The sequence below is a fragment of the Alosa sapidissima genome, chromosome 2 (assembly GCF_018492685.1).
Source record: "Alosa sapidissima isolate fAloSap1 chromosome 2, fAloSap1.pri, whole genome shotgun sequence".
In the NCBI taxonomy this organism is placed as follows: domain Eukaryota; kingdom Metazoa; phylum Chordata; class Actinopteri; order Clupeiformes; family Clupeidae; genus Alosa; species Alosa sapidissima.
Window position 1 is genome coordinate 30606364 of NC_055958.1, and position 26732 is coordinate 30633095.

At 40.6% G+C, this 26732-nt stretch overlaps 4 protein-coding genes and 1 long non-coding RNA gene across 27 annotated transcripts in view; 4 read left to right on the plus strand and 1 right to left on the minus strand.

The window, feature by feature from the left end:
- The window catches only part of caska (calcium/calmodulin-dependent serine protein kinase a), a 194672-nt gene that overhangs the window by 50876 nt on the left and 117064 nt on the right, over positions 1 to 26732 (minus strand). The window lies entirely within an intron of this gene.
- LOC121698928 (probable G-protein coupled receptor 34) lies at positions 496 to 3159 on the plus strand. 2 transcript variants are annotated; one of them, XM_042081459.1, is made up of 2 exons: positions 496 to 790; positions 1308 to 3159. In XM_042081459.1, exons 1-2 carry the CDS (start codon positions 769 to 771, stop codon positions 2489 to 2491), a joined length of 1206 nt encoding a protein of 401 aa, XP_041937393.1. In that variant the 5' UTR covers positions 496 to 768; the 3' UTR covers positions 2492 to 3159. The 2 variants fall into 2 exon arrangements, with proteins under 2 accessions (XP_041937393.1, XP_041937401.1); XM_042081467.1 differs by having other exon boundaries at positions 496 to 786.
- Positions 5308 to 8081, plus strand: LOC121698953 (cysteinyl leukotriene receptor 2-like). 2 transcript variants are annotated; one of them, XM_042081507.1, is made up of 2 exons: positions 5308 to 5471; positions 6554 to 8081. In XM_042081507.1, the coding sequence occupies exons 1-2, from the start codon at positions 5422 to 5424 to the stop codon at positions 7524 to 7526; spliced, it is 1023 nt and encodes a 340-aa protein (XP_041937441.1). In that variant the 5' UTR covers positions 5308 to 5421; the 3' UTR covers positions 7527 to 8081. The 2 variants fall into 2 exon arrangements, with proteins under 2 accessions (XP_041937441.1, XP_041937439.1); XM_042081505.1 differs by having other exon boundaries at positions 5309 to 5471; positions 6551 to 8081.
- LOC121698939 (probable G-protein coupled receptor 82) lies at positions 16469 to 19989 on the plus strand. Of its 3 annotated transcripts, XM_042081496.1 has the most exons (4): positions 16469 to 17744; positions 18070 to 18605; positions 18651 to 19491; positions 19567 to 19989. In XM_042081496.1, the coding sequence occupies exons 2-3, from the start codon at positions 18138 to 18140 to the stop codon at positions 19299 to 19301; spliced, it is 1119 nt and encodes a 372-aa protein (XP_041937430.1). In that variant the 5' UTR covers positions 16469 to 17744; positions 18070 to 18137; the 3' UTR covers positions 19302 to 19491; positions 19567 to 19989. The 3 variants fall into 3 exon arrangements, with proteins under 3 accessions (XP_041937430.1, XP_041937415.1, XP_041937422.1); XM_042081481.1 differs by having other exon boundaries at positions 18070 to 19491; XM_042081488.1 differs by having other exon boundaries at positions 16469 to 19491.
- Positions 26521 to 26732, plus strand: part of LOC121698974 — a 4557-nt gene continuing 4345 nt past the window's right edge. The window contains exon 1 of the long non-coding RNA XR_006026921.1: positions 26521 to 26701. This is a non-coding gene — a long non-coding RNA (uncharacterized LOC121698974). The remainder of the gene's footprint in view (positions 26702 to 26732) is intronic.

Consider the following 26732-nt stretch of genomic DNA (forward strand, 5'->3'; position numbering starts at 1 on the left):
GCATATTAGCAAGAGGAAGGATATGCAAAGTTATTAAATGCAAATGCCTGGTTTAACTTTACCATTATTCACATTTCCTCTTTAGAATGTTACATGAACCACAAATGAACCGCAAGACATGCATAAGTCCAACTGAGTCCAACTCGGTGTGGCAGCACACCATCATGACAACTTGTGTGACTACACTCACCACACTAAAGGATCTAAGCCTCCACATATAAAAAGCTATTCTTTTTCCACTACACCTTCCCCCCCCGTGTTCAACACAAACCCACATAGTTGACGTGCATTTCGGGCCAATCCATGTTTATCCCTAAGCTCTTGGACCCTGTGATCTGGGCTGCACAACTAGCCTACTAATCAGAGGAAAGGAGAGAAACAGAGAGTGTGCGTCTTTGTAAGTGGGTGTATACATGCATGCAAGGGAGCTCAAACTAGTGCTTTTCACCGTGGTGTCTTTTTCCTTCCATATTTGAAGCATGCACAGAGTGTGTGTGTGTGTGTCTGAGTGTGTGTGTTGCTGAAAAGTGCTTCTGGGGGCTGAGCTGAGCTACAACCTCCACCAAGTTTCACTTCACCAGAGGTTATCTGCACTGACGGATGGGTGAAAAAATTACGCCACCGAAAAAAGAAGTCTGCGTTAGGTCCATGTTTTCCTTTTTCAAAACATTTTAACGATTCGTTTCAGTGGCAGTGGAAGTCTGGTGGGTCTATCAGTGGAGGGATTTCCTTTTTACTTCTTTCATCAGACAGACACACATCTGCTCCATGGAAAGAATTCATATGGTGAGTAAGTTGGCTTTACTTCTAAACTGTCTGTGGGATATGCATAAGAGCCAGCATGTATATGACTGCAATATTTAAATCTAAGGCATAAATGATTTTAAAGTAGGCTATATGATGTGCTTTACTGAAAGACACAAAATGTGATTAGTTTTAGCCTTTCAAGAGAGCATTTCTGGTAAAGGGGCTCGCCATAGTGATCTAGCTCCTATGTTCTAAGACAATAATGAATCCACAAATTCAAAGAGATGGATTATGGAAGTAAAAGATTTAACCAAAAACTACAACCAGAAAGACGACGATAAAGAGTGCTGGGTATTGCATCACCAATAGCAAGCATTAATATGTGTGTGTGTGTGTGTGTGCGTGCGTGCGTGCGTGCGTGCACGTGTGAGTGACTGACAGCAAAAGAGAAAGACAGTCAAAGAGACAGAAGTTAAAAGGCTTGTGGGTGAGTTAGTGTCTGTAAACCTCTGAGACACACAACCCCTCAATTACCAACTCCCTTCTCTGAATTTTTCCAGGACTGAAAACATCGCATATCTCTTTTCACACCATGGATACCACAAACTCTACAGGCTACCCCACTCCCTTCACAAGCAACAGCTCCTACGCACTGACCAGCACCACAGCGATGTACCGCAGCCAAACCATGACCGCTCCCGGCGCGCCATGCAACATTGATGGCGGCGCCATGCGGATCCCGCTGGCCATCTTCTACACACTCTTCTTCCTGTTTGGGTTGGTGGGTAACCTGCTGGCGCTGTGGGTGTTCCTGCGCGTGCACGACAAAAAGAACTCGGTGCGCGTGTTCCTCATCAACGTGGCGCTGGCCGACCTACTGCTGGTCATCTGCCTGCCCTTCCGCGTGATGCATCACGCCAACGGCAACCACTGGATACTGGGGCCCGTGATGTGCCGGGTGGTCGGGCACGCCTTCTACATGAACATGTACATCAGCATCACCCTGCTGGGGCTGATCAGCGTTGACCGCTACCTGAAGATCCACCGCTCCACCAGCCGCAAGCGCTTCATGAGGGGCCGGTGGAGCTATGTGGCCTGTGGGCTCCTTTGGTCCATAGCTGGTGTCTGCGCCATCATCCTGATCAGTGTTACGACGCACAAGGACGAGGGCAAGTGCTTCCACTACCGGCAAATGTCATCCAAGGGCCTGGCTTGCTTCAAGTACTTCCTGGTGGCGCTCTTCTGGCTGGTGTACGCGTCGCTGGTCATCTCGTACCTCAAGATCGGCAAGATGCTGCAGCGGGCGTCCAAGGACAAGCCGGACCTGCCAAACGCGCATAAGTACCGTCAGACGGCGCGCAAGTCCTTCTTCGTCCTCTTCCTGTTCACGGTCTGCTTCGTGCCCTACCACATCGTGCGTGTCTTCTACATCGCCTCGCAGCTCAGTGACACCCCCTGTGCCTGGCAGGACGCGGCGGACAAGGCCAACGAGGCCGCGCTCCTACTCTCGGCCTTCAACAGCTGCCTGGACCCGGTCATGTACTTCCTGCTCTGCAGCTCCATCCGCCGCACCACCCTGGAGATCTTCCGGAAGCTCATCCGCGAGCCCAACGTGGTTGTCAGCAGTGTGTCCAGCAGCGAGCTCGGCAGGAGCCAGCGTGAGCGACCGTCGCTGGCCAACATCAACAGCGTCCACGCTCAGAGCGAGAGGATGGTTATTCATACGCCAGTCAAGGGGAAATAAGTTGCTCGACACAGTTGGGGAAAGCTGTTGATAGCATATGCAGATGCAGCTCCGAGAGACACAGTGGAGAGACCAGCCAGAGAGACGTGCAGTGATTTCAGTATCTCTCAATTGTCTTGCCAGGGACTGAGAAAGACGTAGAAAGCACTGGCATCTTTCCTTAATCTCAAGCCCATCTGGTTGAACATTTTTGGAACACTGGGGCCAAATTATAATCTATGTTTTCAGTATATGTGGATGTATATTATGTGTGGAGACATGCAAAGGCCTAGGTTTTCAGAGGCATTAGAGACGTCAGTCTGTTATTGCTGTTCACATTGGGCAAGAAAGTTGGAGAGAGGAACAGCCTCTGAGGGACAATGCAACACCTCGAAGAGCAAGAGATGCAGATTTGTTATTTGTTCTCCTATCTCAATCACGTAACACTAAACAAACTCTAAAGCTGAGAGTTTAGCCTAAGCCTCATTCTGGTCCTTTCTGTATTTACACAGCATGTGCTGTACGTAAGTCACAATGACCCGATTCTTCACAAATGACTTAGCATAAAGGCCTGTTTTACACATTTATACATAAGATATTTTATGTTTGAATCCTAACTGTATATTTTGAGGGTCTGATTTAGAAAATGTTTGGAAAAGACAATATTTCTTTAAAAGGGCAAATTGCATTCAAAAGTTGGTTGGTTGGTTTTGTTGTTGTTGAAGCAAATAAGGATAATTATATGCATTATATAATGCATTATAAGGATCCTTATAATGCATTATATAATGATCGTTATATACTTATAATGCATTATATAATTCTAAAAAACATTGTGAAATCAAATGCCGCACACACAAAAAAAACACAGACAAAAAAAACTGAGGTAATTTAATGTCATCCCTAGTTGATGCTTTTAGCCAGACTACAGTAGACACAGTGGCATCATAACACAATCATGACTCATCCTGAAATGGAGTTACAGCACTCTAGTAGTCAAACCAACACAAACACAATATGTGACACTTGTGAGACCATGAGCCTAATAAGAGGTAGGCCTTCTAATCCCTGAAAGATTTAGCCAGTGTGATTCAGATGTACTGGGAGTCTTAGTGCTGGCTAGAACAATGACTCATATTTCTGACAGCCCTCTGACTGTGCAGATGTGCCTCTCCTGCACACGCTAAATAAGGACTCCCTCTCCTGGTGGAACATGACAATGCATGAAAAAAAAAAAACATTGCTTACAGTAAAATGTGGTCAGGAAATGACCCAGATGTGAAATTCTTTCTAGATTAAATGTCAAATGAATGGAAACAACCATCAGATCTCTCTATAACTGAATGATAATAATAATAATAATAATAATAATAATAATAATAAAAGGTTAATGCACCGGGGGCAATTCCACGCAAAACTGTCACGTCCATAACGTCAACACAATGCCGTGGTATGGTACAGTGTGAATGATGATTACTTGAAATTTGAGCATTCACTCTTCTTGGTTGTAGAACTTGCATGAAAAACTTTTCACATAATAATTCGCAACATACAAATACCATTGCATTTAGTTGCCGTTATGGACGTGACAGTTTTGCGTGAAATTGCTCATAATATTATGAATATTATGTTCACACAATATTCACGATTACTTACTGAACTGAAATAAAATAAGGTCTTAATTAACTCTTCATACACAGTTGAGCTCAAGTTTATGAACCCATGCTAAAGTTGACTAAAAAGAGCAATAAAAAAATAATCTTTTGGAAATTGATCTTAACGCCTTAAAGGGAAACCTGGCAGGATTTCCCCCTCTGCTGGAGAAATTGTGCATTATGCTATTTCAAACTGTGGAAAAAGGTAACCCGCACATGGATTTGTTTACAAGCTAGCAAAACGGTTAGCATAAGTTCGGCAGACAATGTGGATGTTACAAGGTAAGAAACACGATTTAAAACGAGTTTCTTGTTTCTCACTTCTCTTTCCGGGACGGTAGTCTCAATGTTGCAAGGTTGGTTTTCCACCTGGGGACGCTAGGGGCAGCGGGAAAAGTCACCATTTTCACCGGAACAGGTCATTTAACCATCCAAATGATTTCTAAACAGGTTTATTACGTTGAAATAGTTGCCAAGTTCCCCTTTAAGTAAAAAAAATAGGAAATATCAAACCTTTAAGGACACCAATTTTCTCTCTGAATGAATAATGTATCGTAAAATAAAATAGCCCCACATCATCACATACCCTTACCCTTCACCATACCTAGAGATTGACATGGTTTTATTTCAGTTAGCCTAATAGCTGGTTTGATTTGCATTGAGAGATGATCTTATGTAAAGTACCCCATGCCAATCATGAAATATGGTGAAGGGTATGTGATGATGTGGGGCTATTTTAATTCCAAAGGCCAATGGAACTTTATCAGGATGTATAGTACCCTGGATCCATGAAATAACTGGCCTTTAAAAATAAAAATCTGACTGCCTCTTTGGGAATTTAACATAGGGGTGGGAATACTTATGCCCCCTGTATTTTAAGGAAGAACATTTATTTATTTACGATACATTATTTATTCACAAAGAAAATTGGTGTCCTTAAAGGTTGGCTATTTCCTCATTTTTTTCCCCTTATGGCATTAAGATCAATTTCCAAAAGATGATTTTTTTATTCCTCTTTTTAGTCAACTTTAGCATGAGTCCTTATGAGCTCAACTGTAGGCCAATATGTGGATCTCACATCTGAAACCATACTTTCAACAGTCTGTTGTAACACTGTAAACCCTCAGTGTCAAACTGCAAACAGATTCAGATAGGCCATACTGAGGAAGTTCTCGGCTAACTGCAAGCAACCTGAAACGACCCTGCTGTGGTTAAAGCTTGCAAATGCAATCTTTTGAAAAACAACTTTAAGGCTGCACTTAGGCTTCACGGCCAATCTGTAACTTCCTCATTTCAATGTCGCAGACAGACGGATTAGAAAATGCCTCTCGCACCATGAACCAAAGGTAGGTGATGTAAAATGCATAAGTTGCTGTGCTCTGCCTGGATCTATTTTCTGGTACTGTTTGCAAGTGCTACTTAAAACAACATGACTATGTTTTGAAAGCCTTATTAATACATTTGATATTTGTGGCTACAAGATTAAATACAATAGATAGCATCTGATACAGTGCATAAAACGCAGATATATTGTGGCACAGTTCCTCAAGGACTTGGATCAAGAGCAATGTTAAGGTCATTTTTTTATTTTGAATTTAAAAGAAAAACATTCATCAAAGAAACTAGGCATTCAGACACTGGGAAATGATCTAACACCCAATTCTCACTTTCACTCTCTTCAGTTAGATTAAGATTCCTGCTTTAGCAACTCAAACTACCTTCCAAAGTAATATATAATTGAGATCATAGTGCTATTACTACTACTGCTAATCCTATTGAACTTCCGATTAATAATGATAACAATGTGTTTTTAATTTGGGGTACATATTGCTCAGAGAACAAGTCCAGTACCGTAGCTGCATCATAACTCTATATTTAGCACTTGTGAGCTTCTGGTGACACATACACGACAATAGTGAACTATAAAACTCACTTTCAAAACAAGACTGTACCGCTGTGGATGTAATAACTGCAATATGGATATAATAACTGCAATAAGCTAGAAATATTCGTCCATAGAACACATGCATCAGAGGAAGGCTTTCTTCCAGGCACTGTTCCTACTCCTTTATTTAAGGTTGTCCCTACATTACTTTAGTGTCTTTAGTATCTACAGTTAGTTAAGAATGTCACTCAAGACCTACACACACATTCAGGTACTGTGGCTGCACCCTCACTGTGATTAAATGAAATAATAAATAATAACAATGGCGATACAATATGCATTCGTCAATTGATTTCTGATAAAAACAAACATACTTTTTAATTTAGACAAATAAAAAAAACAAAAAAAAACAGCTATACTGCTACTTGTACTGTGACTTGTCATTTCTCGTTCCGTTTTTAAGATCTTCAGAGAGTATAAATAAATTCAGTTCAGTTTCATAAGGGAAAGGAAATGCTGATATTTCATTTCTCATTTCAGTAGAAGGAACTGCACGGTAGAGCCAGAGATAACCCACTCAGTGGTGTTCCCCTGGATCTACCTGTTCCTAGCTCTTCTTGGCCTCTTGACCAATAGCCTGGTCTTCCTTGACCTCAGGAGGACCAAGAGGAAGCCCACTGTCATCTTCGCCCTGAACATGGTGCTCTCCGATGTCATCCAGTGCTTCAGTCTCTTTTTCAGGATGACTTTCTACCTTAATGCAAATGAATGGGAAGCTGAGCAGCCAATGTGTGGGGTAACCATTTTTGTCTCGGTGACAGTCTTCTACATCAACGTCTACTGCAACATGTGCTTCCTGCTCTGGATTAGCCTGTGCCGCTTCACCACGGTGGTGAGGCCTGACCACACCATTCTGCGGGTGTTCAGGGAAGTCCGTCTGTGTCGTCGGATTTGCCAAGTGACTTGGTTGGTCGTTGTGGTGCTCATTGGCAGCCACATGGTCTACAAAGAATACAAAGGCAAAGGAATGGGAGGCAACTGTTTTGATCATATGAATAACCGCAGAAAAACAAGTTCCAGTGGCATGCATGCCATTGGCCTAGTGGTCTTCTACCCCAACCTTTTGGTCATGCTGTTCAGCTACACCCTGCTGTTGTATCACCTTCAGCGGATTCATAAGTCCAGCCAGCTTAGCCAAACACAAGGATCCGGAGGAGGCCTAAGGGTCAAACGGAAAGTTATAGCGTCCGTGCTGGTATTCCTTGTCTGTTTCCTTCCCTACCACATCCAGAGAAGCATCCTGCTTCTGTCACGGGACCCGGGGAACTGTGGCAGGACGCAGAAGAAGTTCAGGGTCAAGACCAACACCATCCTATTGGCAGCGTTTAACTGCTGCCTCAATCCCATACTGCACCTGGTCTTCCGTTTAGCATGCTGTCGTGGGAAGAGACTGAGACCGGCGGGAGCAGAAGGCCAGGACATACACATTGTTGGGAGTTTAGATTCACCTACATGACATAGAAACAATGTAGAGAAAATGCTATGCATGATGCTATGCAATCCAAATATGGACACTTCCTTTGTATTAGCAACCAATCAAGAAACTTCAAAGGGGGGTCTAGGCTGAGAATGGAATCTCATTGGCTGTGTTTCAAGGCTGTTTTCTCAAACTGAGTTCCCTCTCCCACTCTGAGAATGAAATCTCCACTTCAGAAGCACTTAAATACAGTACACTTACAAAACTTTCCAGTCTTATACCTAACTATATTTAGAAGGCTTTTAAAGAGGGGTTTGTTGATATAGTATTCCTAGCCTGATTTATGACATTTTATTCCTGAAAACTGCGAAAATCGATTTAAGCCTATTGACAGTATATTCTGATTTACAAGATAACAAAAGTAGATAAATCCCTCTGTATTTTTCCCCATATCTAATATGTGAACACCATGAAAAAAATATTTTGAACCTGGCTTTATCCAATGCTCAGATTTCGTTTTTTAAAAGGTATGCAAATTAGCGCATATTTAATTAGATAATGCCTAATGTACATATTTCAAAATTACAGAAAACTTGTAATTCATTTTTTTTCCACATATTAATGTAAGTAATCAACTGGGGAAGTTTCATAGTGATATCTGCTAGTTAAAAATGCTACCCTTTTCACCTGTAGTGTCTCGCCTTAAAGGGGAAATCAGGTGTAAAATGGATTTTGGATATGCTTAGCATGATAACGAGTTCGAACCTTCGTTGGGGAGCAAATAAATGCTAATCCGATGCATTCTAAACTAGCCTGTTTTTAGCCGATGCTTTTAAAATGCTAACACTGGTAGCGATAGGGCATTTCTCATGGTAAAAAGATTGATAATTTTAAACCATTTACGAGGCTCAAAGTAGCCCGACACTTCTTTGGTAGTATAATGAGGATCCTAACATATAAAACGAGGCATTGACAACTTTGTACAACAAAATGTACAGGTAGTTTATAAAAATTACTGTATACAAACAATACCTTGAGTCGTTTGCAGGTTGGCGCCATCTTAAAACAACGTGTTTTTGACGGAAGCACTTTAGAGTTTAGAGAAGATCTGTGTTGTAGTAACTTAATTTCAAGATGGTGATGACAGGCAAACCCTGCAGGGCACTATATCTATATTTTTAACCAGACACCAAAGGAAGAATTTCGAAATGTCCAAACATTCAGTGAACTTTAATTTCAACAGAGACACATGAATCAAAAGAGACAGCTGTGCAAGGATGGGCAGTATTTATGATACATGTATTTAAAGGTTGTCCAAGTCTTATTACGCGGTTTCTAAGATAGAACAATTTTTGTCACATACAACTGCCTGTCCACTGAATACGCTGTAAAAAAAACGCAGCCCCGGCTCCAAAATCTGCAACAAACACAGGCTTGAACCCTGAAATATAAACTGTGTTCCAGCCAATCACAGACAAGAAGGATGGGAGGGGGGTTCACTTTAAGAGATGTGCCTTCATGACAATTTCAGGAAGAACGGGGGAGAGGAGGGGGAGAGGAGGAGGGAGGGGCGAGCTAGCTCTCTGTTTTGATTGATAATACTTCAAACGTCAGCAGAAATGACCCAACCATGCTAAGGGAACCTTTAAAATATGTATTTCAAATACAAAATAGTATTTTGTAATTTGTATTTTATTGGGTTGAAGAAAATACCTTCATATTTTGTATCAAAATACTTCATACAGTAGGTGTGTATTGTTGTGGTTTACTTAAAAATACCAATATTGTTGGTGATATGATGACATCATAACAGTCCAAAACAGTGATTGTAACCTCTGACTGGTGCTGACTTTCCCCAGACTTGTTGTGATCAGCATATTGAGATTCAGGAAGATGGTCCAGTGCGAGATGAGTCCAATTTGCTCACACACACAATACACTCCCTCTCTCACACCAACCAAGTTTCTTGAGAACTTTACCACAAAACCATCAGTGTTTTCTTGAAAACTTTAAGAATCCAATTGGAACACATGGAACTGGTTATGTGGCTGCCGCATAACATTGCAACACAATGGGGACATATTTATGCCCCTTGGCGTCAACATAACACCATTTAGCGTGGTACCCAGTTAGTTTAAAAACAACTAAAAGGGTCATAATCCTACCTGATCAACAGCGTTACACAGTGCAATATCAAGCATTCTGGGCATGCATTGGCAATGCCAGAGACTTCATTCTCGGTATTATATGCCAGTGTACCATGAGTTTGAAGCCGTTATTTTAAGGTAATAGAACTGCATTGGGTTGCTTTAAGCCCACATTCTGTGGCTCTCAATAGGTTAGGTGGTTAATTTGTACCACTTTACAAGTTTGTTGAGACTTTTTGAGTACATTGTTCAGTATTTAGGCTATGAGTTGTAACAGGCAGGTCAGCACAGTTGATCTGTTGACTGTTTGCAGATCTGTGGCCTGCCTCAAAAAAGCTGTTGCTCTCAAACACTGTCAACAGAGTCAGTGTACTGATGAAGGAATAGATTAAATAGACAGGTATGGAAGGTTTGGAGGAGTATTTTCATGATAAAAAACACAGTATTTTATTTTGATACATGGCGTGGCTACTGTATTTTGTAGTTTATTTGGTAACACTTTATTTGAAGGGGTCTACACAAGGGTGACATGTAACCGTCATAAGAATGTCATGACACATGTCATGCACATTAATGATATAGTATTGCTGTTTATGACTGTTGTCATTAAGTGTCATTCGGTTTTTGGAATGTCAAGTTGACATTGTTTGGGTGTCATCATTATAACAACTTGACATTAGGCAAGATGACATTATTTGAGGGTGTCTCCGTCATGACAACTTGACATTAGCCAAGAAAGAAATGCAAAATTGACATATAACTGTGTTTGGCCTGACTCATCTTCTAGGTTCGTGAAGTGGTGGGCCGGAATAATTGATTGACATGACACCATTATAATTGTGTCATAAATACTTTCCTTGGCATGATATTGTCATGACAACTTGACATATAACTGTGTTTGGCCTGACTTATCTTCTAGGTTTATGAAGTGATGAGTCTGAACAATTGGCTGTCATGACACCATTATAAATTAGATATACTGAACATATTGAAGGTGCATTGCAGATGTAACCCACTCGAAAATAGCCTACTAATAGGATTACATTATTCTAGTTTAATATCTAATTTCTTGATTACTTTTAGTTATGTTTTCCCTGCACACCGTATTTGTCCAGTAGGTGGCAGTGGTGGCGCTGCAAAGAGGGGAAACTGCTACACTGATTCTTAGAGAATAAGACAGAAATCGCAAACAGCAGAAGGACAGCAGAACAATAGTGAGCTGAAGCCATATTTAGATTTTCCACACTGAGAAGAAAAGTTAAAAATAACATTGAAGAGCTTGTTAAAAGGGGTTTTCCCACCAAACCTACTTTTAAGGAAGGAATAACAGCAAAGGGTCGAAATTACGACAAGGAGTTTACTTTTTTTACTTGAGTTTACTGCACTTTTTACCCCCCCCCCCCCCCCCCCCCCCATTAATGCACAAATAGGCTGACACCAGACATAATTTCACTGCATTTCTTACTTCCAGTAACTATATGCATGTGACAATAAACTTCCTTGTATCCTTGTACTTACTTGTATGAGTTTTCTCTGGTGAGTGTTTTACACATGTTCGTCATTTATGTTAGTAGCAGACATAGCGTGATAGATGTGTTTAATGAGTTAAGCACGTAAAAGTTTTATTTTGCCGTAACTCAGTTGTTTAATGCATTGTGTGGAAATTAATTGATGGTACTGCATAAGCTAAAAACCAATCGGAGTTGAACATGAGTTTAATGATTTGAAGTGCTATTTCATGCTATGTTGAAGCCATGTTACTACGTGATATGCTAGTGTTGAAGTTTCATGTAGGCTATGTAGTGAATGTATAGATTAAAAATAAGAATAAGCTACTACAGTTCATGAATGAGTTATATTTCGAGATCTGCTAAAATGTATCGAGAGAGTAATTTAATTTAATTGTTGCCCTACTATGCAGGTTGTTTTTTTGTTTGGATGAATGATTTGAGAGAGTGTTCCATTGGACAAATTCGCCATTGGACTCGGGAGGCAGAAGAGCAGAGGGCGCGAATGATAATCTTGCCTGCGACATGAACTGCTTCTACTCAATATTTCTTCATTTCATCGTAGCCTACAGATAAGCGCGAGATCTCACCACTAAAAAACAAACAAAAAAAAACATACTACCCGGGTAGATGGACTTTGGTTTATTATTTTGGGGTTATTTTATCAGAGCTCTGAGGTCATTTTACTTTATATTTTTCTCAACTTGTGTGAAAAGGTTGAAAACTAAGAGAAATACTGATTTTCACAACTAAAAGGACAGAAAAGAGAAACAAGGTCATACTGTTTGATATTTGCATGATTTGAAAAAGCTGCAGAAATGATGGCAATGAAATGGTGCTTAAAGACTAGTATGTGAATAGTTGAATGCATGTTCCACATGCACAGTTACTGTAGGTTAGCTGGCATGGTAACATGTCCATGTATTATGGTTTTGCAAAATGCATTGCTGAAATAAACTCTTAAGTCATGACTGAGTATGGTATTTGTTGTCATTATAGTTGAAATTAGACTCAATGTTCCAGAAATGTAAAATGTACAGAAATAGGACCTACATGATAGTGTAATGACACTTAATGACATGTTCAGGAAACATCTCAGATGGTTCACTGTACTTTACGTCAAAAGTAAGTATTCATGACACTGTCAGGAAACTATTTTGGTCTGTAATAGTTATTTGTGACAGCTTATTGACAAGTCAAAACTGTACCACTGTAGTTGAGGTCAAGAAAAGTATTCATGACCAATTTATAATGGCGCCATGACAGCCAATTGTTCAGGCCCATCACTTCACAAACCTAGAAAATAAGTCAGGCCAAACACAGTTATATGAACTTGTTCATGTAATAATTAAACAATTATGTCAAGTTATCATGACAATTCATGACACTGTCAGGAAACTACAGTATTTTGGTGTGTAATAGTTCTTTGTGACAGCTTAATGACAAGTCAAAACTGTACCACTGTAGTTGAGGTCAAGGAAAGTATTCATGACACAATTATAATGTTGTCATGACAGTCAATTGTTCAGGCCCTTCACTTTACAAACCTAGAAGATAAGTCAGGCCAAACACAGTTATATGTCAAGTTTTCATGACAATATCATGCCAAACACCTTGCATTTCTTTCTTGGCTATGTCAAGTCATCATGACAATATTGTAAACGGGTTACATTTTCTTGGCTAATGCCAAGTTGTCATGACAAAGACGCGTCAAATAATGTAATCTTGGCTAATGTCAAATTGTCATAATGATGACACCCAAACAATGTCAACTTGACATTCCAAAAACCGAATGACACATTATGACAACAGTCATAAACATCACTAATGTGTCATTAATGTACATGACATGTGTCATGTCATTCTTATGACGGTTACATGTCACCCTTATGTAGACCCCTTCAAATAAAGTATTACCGTTTATTTTGATGCACTTAAAATGAGGGTATTTGATATTTCATTTTGAAATACATTTTAAAGTATTTTTGCCCATCCCTGCAATTGAGGAGGTTGGTCAACAGAAGTCTACACAAACATTAAAATGTTTCAGTCACAATTTTCATTGCGTCTCTGTCACATTCATAACACCTAACACCTTAACCCCTTTTCAGTTTCCACAGGAAACCTATCAACTCACAAAAAAACACCCAAAGATACCATCAGCCAAGACACTGGTCCTGTGCACTGCAACAGCCAATAAACATTTTTGGGTGACATTTTTGTGTGGTGAGGATGTGGTAAGACGTCATGAAGAGCTACTTGCTGTTTGTTATAGCCTAAGAAAAGTTCCTGCTTCCTACATTTGTGTTCATCCACAAACTCAACGCTGTTCATAACATGAGAGTAAAACAGAAATAAAACAGACAAGGATTTAGATACAGGAACACAGACAAGCAGAAAGCAAAAGTGAATTGCACACATGTGCACCTTATTAACAGGACTTCTTAACGTGGTCCTGCTATGACTGCACAGTCCCAAAATGGAGGTAAAAGAAATGGACCATAGACCCAACATAAGGTATGTGTGACGTTTAAGCATGTGTATAAACCTAGCTTTTATCTTGCTATCTTGTGATGGACTCGCAGCTTTATTTCCTGGGTGCTTGTGAAAGGCAAAGATGAAATGGATATTTGTGGACACGACATTTGAAGTTTACAGTGGTATAATCACACATGTGTCTCGTAGTGTAGTTGACTACATCTAAAATACCTGCTGTAGTCACGCAGTTTGGGTAACAAAAGTGTTATGGGGGACTCAAACCTAAATGATCAAACTCAATAGATGAACCGCTATCAATAAGCATGTGTGACACTGATGAAGACAACTACTGACAGATCATTGTAAATTTTACCACACCAACCATGGTCACAACATGGTGAAATAGTAATAATTTGACATCTGCCTACAAAATGCTTCAATAACATGAAATACTATATAGTTATCTGCCACATGTGGTCTTCCTCTTTGCCTAATTGCAGTTACCACATGTTTTTCTTTGAATAGCATACCAAGCCAGAAAGCAACCAAATACCATCACTAACTGCAGAACTAAAGTGAAATAGTTTCAAATAAATGGATGTCTTGCAGATTTTTATCAATATCTAGCTTTCACTACTACTGTTTATATATCATACACAACTATAATCAAAAGTATACTGTGAATAGTCAGTGATGTTAAATGATGTTTAGAAGGTCACTGTTGGGGCGGACCACCCGTCATACTGTATGTCCAATAACTTGTACGAGTGCAACATGCAGTTTTCAAAATTGACACCTCAGAATTGGACTCAGAAACTGAAAGGACATGCCCATTCTCTCAAACTCCACCACGTGTTGCAGGCCACAAACATAGTTAGTTTAGTTTCACAGCTAAACTAAGAGGTTGACACTTCTCTTCTCTCTCTTTCTCTTTAGTGACCAGTGCATACAGTTAAACTAAGACGTTGACTCTTCTCTTCTCTCTCTTTCTCTTCAGTGACCAGTGCATACAGTTAAACTAAGACGTTGACACTTCTCTTCTCTCTCTTTCTCTTCAGTGACCAGTGTATGCCGCCTTCATTCTCCAGCAGAGACACAGAGGTCCTCCCCTGGCTCTACCTGTTCCTGGCTCTCCTTGGCTTCCTCACCAACAGCCTGGTGTTGTTAGAGCTATGGAGGACCCAGAGGAAGCCCACAGTCATTTTCGCCCTAAACATGGTGGTGTCCGATATTATCCTTTGCATCAGCTTTCTCTTTCGGATAGCTTACTATCGACACTCGAGCCAGTGGGAGGCAAATGCACCGATCTGCCGAATGGCCTTATCAGTCACGATCACTGTCTTCTACGTCAATATCTATTGCAATATGTGCTTTCTCTTGTGGACAAGCATCAACCGCTATGTAACTGTAGTGCAGCCACGCTACGCGATGCTGCAAGCATTCAGAAGGCCACAGAGATGCAGCCTACTCTGTGCTGCCACCTGGTTAGTCTTTCTGGTAATAGTGACCACAAGAGTGATGTGGACTCAAGTCCAGACCATTGGAACCAATGTCACCTGCTTTCACTTGATGGAGTATCACAAGAAAGAGCAACAAGTCACCATGGTCCTTGGTACGATGCTCTTCTTCCTCATCCTCGGAGCAATGTTGGTCAGCTACGGCCTGCTCTTGTACCACTTGCAGAAGATCCGCAGGACCTGCCTCGAGGGCACTGGGTTCGGACCAGGCCTGGGCTTGAGAGTCAAGAGGAAGGTCCTGGCGTCCGTGTTGGTGTTCCTGGTCTGCTTCCTCCCACACCACATCCAGCGGAGTGTCAGGCTTCTCTCGGCACGAAAAGATTGCGCCACGGCACAAACGTTCTCCCGGGTCCAGAGTGCCACCTTTCTGGTGGCCGCGATGAATTGCTGCCTCAATCCCATCCTGCACCTGGTGCTTCGCTTGCCATGCTGTCGTCCAAAGAGACCCAATCGTGCAACAGCCGCCACAGACTGCTCCAGGAACCAAATACCTTAGATACATATCACCGAGGCAACTGAGGGAATTGGGCCCCATATGATATATACCAGAGGTCTTCAATAGGCGGACCGCGGTACGGAGTCCGGACTCTGACGTGATCCTATCCGGACCTGGACCATAATTATTGAGATTTTCACGGAAGATTTCAAAGCTGCGCTAAATGTTTCGTAGGTTAGGATATAACAGCATTAACTTTAGTAGCTTCAGGAACCATCATCTCGCTTGCTGCTACTCAGCCAATGAAATCTGTGCATTTTGTCGAGTCAGTGAGTAAAGTTACTATGGTGAAGAGACTCAATGATAGCCTGACAGGGAAAACAAGGAGAGGAGACAGGACGAGAAACAATCAGATGGATATGTAAGTTAGCGATAAGCAAGTTCTTTTCAAATCATGGATTGCTCAAAGAGGAGAAAGCTAGACAGCAAGAACAGAGCTTTTAATAACGATTGAAGGGCAATTCCACGCAAAACTGTCACGTCCATGACGCCAACTAAATACCATGGCATTGTGTTGGCGTTATGGGTGTGACAGTTTTGCGCGGAATTGCCTGGACCGACTCTTATATGTTTATATTCTCAACATAAGTATCAACATAAAAAAATAAATAAAATAAACTTGCTGATTGATGGGTTAAAGGAACCAGCTGTGGAATAATATCCATCCTTGTCTTAGCTCAAATCTTATTTTAAGTTCACGTTAAGATCTTAAAATAGACAAGGCTACTCAGTTTTTCTCCCCAATTAGGCCTATTCTTATCTTGTCTTATTTCTCCTCATTTCAAATGTTGTTTTTACAGTAGGCTACTTATTTTATTTCACATTAAACATTAGGCCTACAAGGCCTAGGCCTACAACTATACATGCCTATACACGCATGTTAAACATTATGATGCTCCGGACCTTTGCTTGATGAAATTTGCCGTAACTGGACCTCGATGAAGTTTACTTGAATACCCCTGATATATACTGTATATATACAGTGCCTATAAAAAGTATTCACCCCCCTGGATATTTCCCCTTTGACTGCTTTTTGTAAATGGAATATTGACCAATTTAATTTGGCACTGTATGTTTATCATGGCACAGCGGATGTCTATTCAGTGTTCTGAGAGTTATGTAATGTAATTTATTTATTTATTTCAAAAGGGACAGTGCATAATAAACATTAATAGATGCATTGTTCCAGGTTGTAGCAAATATTGCTAATTTCCGCCCATTTATTTATTTTATAATATTAATTGCTGTTTTTTTATGCACTCATCTTTAATGTTCAACATATTTAATGTTTAACATCTTTAAACTTCTTTCTCTTATTTTGAATGTTAAATGAAAGTCACTTCAGAACCAATTGTCTGTGTTCAACATCACCTTATCAAGCACTGCCACTGACTAAAATGACATGACCATTACATTTAGTCCACTATTAAAAGTTCTTTCAATAAATCACTGTGATCATAAATTACTCTGGTTAACTGTCCATTTTTGTATATATCTCAATCCTGCAGCAGTGTCTGAGGCTGAGAGATTATTTCTACCTGCAACATGACTTCCCAACCACTAGGGGCTACTGTTGAACAGTATTCTGCAGAGATACTCTGAGACCACTCAAATTTGATTGCTGTTTTTGATGAAAAAGCTCTCCGGTCTCCCTCTTAGCTATACGTTGAAGTTGTTGGGACAATACAGTGTAAAGTAGAATCAGCATTTGCCTCAGGAGACTAACATAAGAAAACATAATGCTCATGTGGCAGGTTATTCAATTTCAATAGCAGCTCGGCAATGAATAAAATAAAGGATAAACGGTACAAAGCAGAAAGTCATCTGTTTAAAAAAGAACAATATCATTCACTCTTGAATAAACTTTTGCACAGTATTTACCATATGCATAGCGTAATACCTATGCAGTATTGAATTACTTCGCAGCAACAATAAATTAACCTTCAGAAATGATCCTGAGCATTCTATAAAAGAAGAGCCAACATGGGACTTCCTCATAGCAAGACTTCTGTGTAGCATTATAGCATCATCAGCAGTAGAAACATTCAGTGCACATCGAGACGGTGATGAGGCAGCATCCTCGCACGACCTCCACCACTTAACTTCAATGGGTAAGGGAAGGTTTGGTTTGCATTCAGTGAGCAATGCACTTATTTAGAAGTGGATTTAGTGGATTTTTAAACATTTTCAACATAATTTTTCATCTAAGAAACTATTAACAGTATATGTTTTGCTTAAAAATAAGATTACATAAAAACATTTACACCATAATGCTATTCTAAACTGACATGTATGACCATATATACAACTTACTTTTTTCTGGTAAATACTGTATTATTTACTAGAAAATAATTCACAAACAAAACTCTTCTTATAAAGTCTTAAATCAATGCAATGAAAATACTTCTTGTTCTAATGTTTCTAATGTTTCTACAGAACAAGTAATTATGAGATCTAAATGTTTTGCCAACATGTAATCAACAAAGGATCTCTGTAACTTGGATATGACAATGGCAGACGCCAATCTGACCACTGACTTCAGTAATGTCACCATACGCCTTTGCCCATCGGTCACAACTTATATAGTCCTGCCAACTCTCTACACCCTGATGTTCCTGGCTGGTCTCCCTGGAAACATTCTCTCATTGTGGGTCTTCATGTCCAAGATTCCAGACAAGTCCCCGACACACATCTACCTCATCAACTTGAGCGTATCCAACCTGGTCTTATGCCTGACAATGCCCATCCTGGCAGCATACTACGCCTTGAGCTCTTTCTTGGACATAAGCCACCCCTTCTGCAAGATGGCCGTGTCCTTACTGACACCCATAATCCACACCAACATCACCGTGGGCATGATCAACCTGACCTGGGTGGCCTTGAGTCGCTGTGCCACCCTCATCCTGAACAACCATGCCCACCGGCCGAACCGTGTGACCAAAGTCCTCCCGTCCGCCTTCCTGCACCAGTTTTGCCACACTCGCGTCGCTTGGGGCCTCTGCCTGGGCACCTGGGGCTTGGTGTTAGCCGGTCTGGTTCCTTTCGTGGTAATGTACTCTATGGAAGTGAGTCAGACACCACTGAGGGAAAAATGCTACAGTGTCAGGGTAGAGGTTGGCAGTGGCGGCTCGGTCATCGTTGGCAGCCTGGTAATCTCTTTCCTCAGCTATCTGCTGGTGCTCAGCTCGTACATTGCCTTGTCTCGCCATATCCAGCGCATCCGCCACAACACGGCCATGTCCAACCAGCAGCATGTCTACGCGAGGGTGTTCCGGAACATCATGGTCATTCTGGTGGTCCTGAGCATTTGCTTACTGCCTCACCAAATCTGGAAGGTCGTTTTCCTGCAGTTGGTGCACCAATACTCTGACTCTGCATCACTCGAAGCCAACAGCTGTCACCCCCTCTCCGTGCACGTAGAGGTAAAGAACGTGCTCATCTCTCTGGCTGCTCTGCGTTGTAGCGCAGATCCCATCACCTACTTCCTGTTGGACAGGACATTCCGCAAGCACACCGTCAGCATGCTGGGACTGACCCCACCCTCAAATAGCCAATCGTCAGGGTCGTTGCTGGACCATAATGGAGCAGCTTCCCAGGTTTCCAAGGTACATAACTTTTCACAAGTCAAGACTGAAAACCGTATGATGATGCAATGTACCGAAACATGATAAATACTGTTCAAGAGACATTCATATAACCAAGCGATGAATCTGCTGTCTTGAGTCTGCAGTTCCTCGGGAGAACTAGGCTAGAAGTATCTGTCTGTGGTTTGAGTGCATTACTGAGTGATGGGTGTTATGAACATATACTGTATTATGGTGTATAATAACCCTTTTAAGGTTATTATAATTATATAAGGTTAACCTTATATATATATATATTTTCATTGCATTGATTTAAGACTTTATCAAAGGTTCATTTGATATATATAAGGTTAAGTTGTTGGGTAGTATAAAATCATTGTGTCTGATAACATTGGTAAGACCAATGATAATTTATGTATGTATTTCTAAAATATACCCCCATGAAAAATTAAAAATCCATCCATGTGTGGTGAATCTTTTATTATGTTTGAAAAATACTCCTTTGATGGAAGAGGAACATTTCCCACCCACACAACCTGTACCTAAATATCCACCAAGTAAGTGGAGTGTGTTTTGTTGTATTCAGTTAATGAAACCTTCCCATATCACATACCAAAAGTCCATTAAAAGTGGTGGAACAATGTCAAAAATGGAATTATTTGTACATTGGTCAATGGCCAAACATTTTACCTTTGGCAGTTTTACGGAACTTTCATAGTATAGCGGATATGTGAAAATTATGTCCAATTCCTTGATAAAGGCATGAAACTTGGTGAACTTGTACAGTTTATGCATTTCTTTTTATACATCACAAAAATTGTGATCCCCTTACCTCCTGTCTACAGAACATTCACAAGCTTTAGCTACTGACAAATGGTCAGAGACACAAAGCATCTATATGAAAATGACACATTGCTGATGTTTTGTGACTTCATCTGCTCTAACACACACACACCAGCAGCAATAGGGGTGTATAGTCAGTATGCTTACAGTGGGCACGCATTACGGCTAAACGCTGGGCACTATTAAAAAACAATATCTTTCTTTGATGAAACTCAGAATGATAGAGATCATAAAAAAAATACTTATCCCTCAGTTTGCCTAAACACACCACCCATTAGCCACTTAGTGGCCGATTAGTGTGGCAATTCTGATCAGTCTTCCAATTGTTCTAGCTCATTGAAGATGCCAATAGACCTGAGAGAGAGAGAGAGTGCTCACATTTAATGTGTTTACACCCTATAGCATGGCTTCAGAATAGGCATAGCCATACAGTGCAATTTGGAAGTCCTTGCCAGAAGGTTAATTGTGTTTAATGGAACAGTGCATACTAGATAATGTTGTTTTTACTGCAAATACCCCTGCATAAGATGCTTACTGTAACTTGCCCAAATTATATTCACAAATTATAAACAGCAGATTATAAAGTGGAACACTGAGCCTGTTGACACAATGTAATCCAAGTATATCTACTTAGGAGATCCAATTGCACAATATCTGTCAAAGACTTCTTTTTTAAAATGAATATAATTGCATTATAATCAAAGAATAGCTACAATAGCTCATTTCAAAGAGAGGGCCATTTTGTTTTATTTCATTAGGTGCTGCCAACAACACTGGGTCTAGTTGATGGACTACAGATTTTAAGTCAGAGGATGCAAAAAAACACAACTGCTATAAATATGATCAGCATCAGTACATAAATTAGGCTGACATCGTTCCTCTTCTACAGTTTGCATACTGATGACTGATTTCCAACATGGGTTTAGGTGACATTTGCTACACTTGGCTAAATCCTATTCCAAATGTATTATCAATTTTAGTTAACTGTTAAAAACTGTTAAAAATATATTACTATGACCTGGAGAAGGTTTTTTTGAAGCACTGTGTGTTGTACCAAGTAGCATTGTAGGACTCTCAAAGCAGTCATTTGAAAAGGAAACGATGCATGCGTTGCACTCAGACATAACAAAGTGTAACACTGCTAATAAGATCTTTTCACACAGCTTGTCTTTTTAGTGTCTGTGACTTCACTCTCTCTCTGCTTTATGTTTCAATAGAAGAGCACTGACAAAGTGTTGCAGTATTAACAAACATTTTCTTGTGCATTATTATTATGGTGTAAGATTGACAAAATAAAATGGGACCATAGCTTAAATTAAGTTTCTCATGCTGCTTCCAATTATGTGCTCTGTCATAATATTAAAGTGCATTCCCCTTCTACCAATGTTAGCACAAGTAATCCTGTAAAACTACATTATTTCCCTTTCTTTAGTTACATTAGCATGGATGATTTTGAGAACTACAAGGACAGCCATGAATCATGCCTGTCTTTCTGTCTGTCTGTGTAAATTTGCATGATATGCTCAATAGATGGGAGCTCATATTAGTTGGCTTTTCAAAACATGATTCACAACAAAATCACCAGCAAAGCTCCGGGGGTTCAAACCGTATGTCTCCCCCTGCCAGCCTGAAACTGTTTGTTTGGTAAAGGTTATTGTGCAACCCCATATGAGTCGATTCTCTAGTCAACATGTCTGTCTCAAAGTCTGCTGGGGCTTGTCATTGAGAAATAGGATGGTCGTCATGGTGCAAGGTTTGGCACTCTGTGGCTACGGCAGCTCATATGACTTCCTGTTTTGTGTGGTCAGTGATGGCAATGACGGCAGTTCCTCCTGGCCCTGTCTCTGTCCTCCATGCTGTTCTACCTTCTGTTCCTCAGGCACACTCAATGATTGTAGTGTCCAGCAAAGATTCTAGAACAGAGCATCTTATTCTCAAAGATTCTAGAATCTTTGGTGTCCAGAGTTGGGCATCCATTAGGGTCATTAGGGACATTTCCCTTCTCTCATTGCTACAGGGACTCGGAGCTCTTGACAGCTTTTAATATGAACGACTATCTATTTCTGTCAGTATTACCCCATCAATGGTCCAATTAGTTTCTCAGAGAGCCTCAAAGTTTAGGCTATCTGAACCTCTGTCGACCAGTTACATCACAGTAGCAGCGGCATGTAGCTCAGGCTATGCAAAAGTGCAAATTAATTTATGGAACTCACTGCCTGGCCACCCACAGAGTTGACCTCGAACAGGCTAACAGGGAAAAGACAATCAATAGAATCAACTAATAAAAGATAAAGGTGTTTTTCCATGAGAGGGGCAACACTCTGATAGCTGACATACAGTATTAGCTCTGGGCCACGTGTGCTCACTAATCCTGCTGTGTGTAAACATTCATGTCCTCAAATGCACCACTTGCTGCAAAGCAACCATTATGCTCTGATGAATACATAAGAAAATCAACAAATGCCAATTCTATTTGCATTTCTGCACCAGTGAGCATATTGCTAACCTGCTCGGGTTAAAGCTAGCTTTTATATAATCCTTTCAGGCAACCAAGTGTTTTTTTTTTCTAGGTTCAATTCCAGTCAACATGAAATGATATGATGTTTTTAACCACCTCTAAGCATCGCCGTCTCAGAGCATGCTAGCTTGTAAACAAACACATCACTTTCAGACCACAGGCTTACAGAAAAATTACCCACATAGGCCTACATACACAGATACTGACAGGCACACACACAGACACAGACATGCACAGACACACACAATGAACAAGCTTCTATTTTTGAAATGTGATACACCTCTCCAACTCCTATTAGATGTCTGTTCATCATCGTATGGAAATGTCATGTAGTTGTCAGTTTGGAGCACAGCCACTTAACACATTTCACCAAAAGTGTTTTGTTTGGTCAAATTAGAAAGGCCAACGTGTTATCCAAGCTGACTGAAAAAAGAACTGAGAGCTCCGTAAACAAACCATTACACCAGGGTATCAGCCCCTTACCAACATCGCTGCTGTTGTTTGTCAGTCATAATGAGATATAAACACTTTGACTGACTCACTCCACAACATGTCCAGCCACACATATACAGTGCCTATAAAAAGTATACACCCCCTTGGATATTTTCCCTTTTATTGCTTTAATAAAGTCAATTTAATTTGGACCTTTTTTTTAACAATAATTTACAATAGTCCACTTTGTAGAAATCTGTCTTCACTTTGAGATTAAAAAGAGGATCTTTGTAAATTATTGTAAAAAAGGCCAAATTAAATTGATCAAGATTCCATTTATAAAAGTAGTAAAAGTGAAAATATCCAAGGGGGGTGAATACTTTTTTAGGCATTGCATCAAAAGCCCACTTTCATACATGATTTGGATGGACAGCCAGAAAGGCAGGGCAGCCTTGCTGCTCCTTCAGTATCAGAGACAGTGATGTACTTCTGATCTCTGGGCCTTGCCTTCCAAGAGTTGCCAGTCAGTGGTCAGCCAGGTTTGACTGAAAAGTGTGGCGACACACACAGGCTACTACAGATTTGAGAATTAGGGTACAAAACTTGACCATGACACCATCTGGACATAATTTGAGGTGTGGATTTCAAATAAGCAAAGTACAGTACAGTTCATACACTAGCCCACCTGTGTCCAATTTTTGACTCAATCTGTACAATCTTGTGATCATAACAACGTCACAAAGTGAAAAGATATTCTGTACTCCAGCCTACACAAATGACAAATCTACCACACGTTTAGCTGAAGAGAGACTTTTGGTCCCACGACAGGGCCATACTGCTCATACTGTAAGTCAAACCACAATGACACTTTCATTCCGTGTAGAAGATATTTACTGGTTTAAAGAAGTGAAGCTGCGTCTTTGTTTAGTGGACTAGTCTAGATGATTACGAGCAACAACCTTTATTATATTATTAATAAGCTTTATTTGTATAGCACCTTTCATACACAGAATGCAGCTCAAAGTGCTTTACATTTGAAACATTTAACACAATAATATAGAAGAAAATAATAATAATAATAATAATAATAATAACAATAATACATTTTTTAAGGCTAATACAGGAAGTTGTTGCGGTAGTATATATATAGGCTTTGCTAATAAAGTCAGAGTACCTGAATATGTGTTGTAGTATGTGATTCCTACAGTTAGCAACGTCTTAGAAACGTTGTAAAAATATTTCAATAGATTAAGAAAGCAAGAAAGAATAGATTGGTTTGTTTAGATCTAGTGAAATTGCTGCCTTGACAACGCTACGTCATGGCTTCGTATTGATCTGAAGCTGAGCAGACCCATCTTGTTACTAAATGGACAATCCTTGATCTTGCCTCCCTCTTTTCTTGGAGCAGCATCAGTGTTTAGTGACTTCAGAGTGACATAACACTATAGTTCACTACACTTGATTATAAACCAATGCAAAACTGAGTAAGCGAGAGTGTGATTGAGTGCTTAACTGTGTGTATGAGCATGTGTCTGTCTGCTGTTGTTATGTAGACAGTGTGTGCATGTCTCCGTCACAGAGTGTGTGCAGACTTGCAAGCGTGCAAGCATGTGCATGTGTGTGTGTGCGTGTGTGTGTGTGTGTGTGTGTGTGTGTGTGTGTGTCAGACAGGTCTGCTGACACACACCCTTGCTCTGGACGGCCAGACAGCAGGGCGTTTGGGGCCCCCGTCTCTCTCGGCCTCTCTCTTCCTGTCTCTCTCTCTCTGTGTCTATCTCTCTCTCCGTCTCTCAAAGTCTTTCTTTCTCGGCACTGCATCCTGAGCAGAGAGCTATACCAGGGTCACACGCTGATTTGACTGCTCTTAACTGCACTTATGTCTCGCGCTCTCATTTGCGGCATACAAGTAAAATCATGCATTCACAAACATTTCTGTAAAAGAGTGGGTCATTCTGAAGTGCACAGTGAATTCAAGCGGAGTACTGTCATAGGATGCACAAAGCAAGGTCTGTTAAAGCAGCATAGAATCCTGACCTCAACCCTATCAAACACCTTTGGGATAAACTAACGCAGACTGCTACCCAGTGCTAACATCAGTGCTTGACCTAACAAATGCTCTTCTGGATGAAAGGACAAAAAATCTCACACACTCCAAAGTCTTGTGGGAATTTTAATTTTGATTTCAATTTTGGCTCCGAACAATCACAAAAATAGTATAAATCGAGAAAAAATAAATTATTTTGCCACATTCCGTGAAGAAATAGAGTTTATGAAAATACATACAATTTCAACTCCTACAGAGCACTGATTAACGCCACTTCTTTAAGCCCCGCACTCGACACGCCCCTCCCCTCTGTGCACAGGCCACTCAATCAGTTTTGAGATCTGTGTGCTCCTGCAGTCGCTATCATCATGAACCAACCAACTAGGAACATGTGCTCTGCGGTTGTAACCCTAGGACATCTTGACGATCATGAAGCTAAATCAGTAGATACAGGAAGTAACACTTCTTTAAAAGTCAAAGTCAAAGAGGCATCATGTTACTTCTTCATACTGAAAATACAATAACATACAGGATCACCATCCTCATCATAAAAACTGATCACAGATCTTTCTCATCAATCTGATAGCAATTTTATGTCACTTTGTTTGAGATATAGGGTGAATAGTTATTCACTATTTTAGAGCTGCACAGATCAGCTCCTTTGGTTTGGGGGACAGCTACAAGAGAACTAGTCTGTTGAGTTTGTTCATTCATTCATTCATGCATTTAATTATTCATTCATTGAACTGTCTTATCCCAAATCATCGATGAAGCATACTGAAAGCTTTAGCTTGAATATATGCACTGAATATAGGAAATTAGTACTTTTAGTTAAACTGCTTGCAACAACGGCTATTATAGCTCAAAATCTTGTATTCAACTTTATGCTTTTTTTGTTTACATATTACACAATTTTGTTCTATTTGAGCAGAAGTATAGGAGAGCAAGACATGTCATCAATGTGCGTCGTCTGTTACAGCTGAACCAATCTTACCACACGTGCTGCTACAAAGTGTATAGGCTCTTTCTATTGCACCACAAACACAGATGACCACAACTTACTGCACTGCTATTGAAGACTTGCTGCCTGCTAGTGTCTCTCTCTGTTTCCATCCTGTCTTGTGCTGGGTTCCTAGTTGGTTGACTGTCCAGCTGGGAAACTGAGGCTTTGTGTTAGCTAGGCTAGGCTTGTTTGTGTTTGGTCATGAAGGCCTTATGGTACACTGCTGCTGAACTCTTGCGATTTTACTCCTGCAATGCCACCATCACCGATAAGGTTCGCCGTTTGTCGAGCAGTGGGGACTTCCTATGGACCCTTTCAGGAGAGTTCCATTATCAGCATCATAGTTGGCCCCACAAGACTTCCTTTTTAACATTCCATATGTTATCTTAATGCAGAGGAAGTAGATTGGGGCCCAAATAGAATGTTCAAGCATTGTTTTTGTTTTGATTGTTGAAAGGGTCCATTGGAAGGCTTATTTACATTGGGGCTCTGGTCACATCTCCCGGCGGGCTACAGACACTGGATCTGCCCTGCTCGCTCCCTGCCAACGGCCTTCTACACAGCACAGCACTTTCCAGCAGTCCAGCAATAATACCATAGCTATGTCATAATACCGGAATACGGAAACAAATGCATCCTTGAAGGTCAGATAGTTAGCCATTGCAGGCTAGTAAG

What these genes read in the sequence shown, in the direction of transcription:
- LOC121698928 (XM_042081459.1), top strand. Translation starts at nt 769, where the DNA reads ATGGAAAGAATTCATATGGTGA. An exon ending in GGAAAGAATTCATATGGTGA is followed by an intron (nt 791 to 1,307) that starts GTAAGTTGGCTT and finishes GAATTTTTCCAG; the next exon opens with GACTGAAAACATCGCATATC.
- LOC121698953 (XM_042081505.1), top strand. Translation starts at nt 5,422, where the DNA reads ATGTCGCAGACAGACGGATTAGAAAATGCCTCTCGCACCATGAACCAA. An exon ending in TCTCGCACCATGAACCAAAG is followed by an intron (nt 5,472 to 6,550) that starts GTAGGTGATGTA and finishes TTCTCATTTCAG; the next exon opens with TAGAAGGAACTGCACGGTAG.
- LOC121698939 (XM_042081488.1), top strand. Translation starts at nt 18,138, where the DNA reads ATGACAATGGCAGACGCCAATCTGACCACTGACTTCAGTAATGTCACC.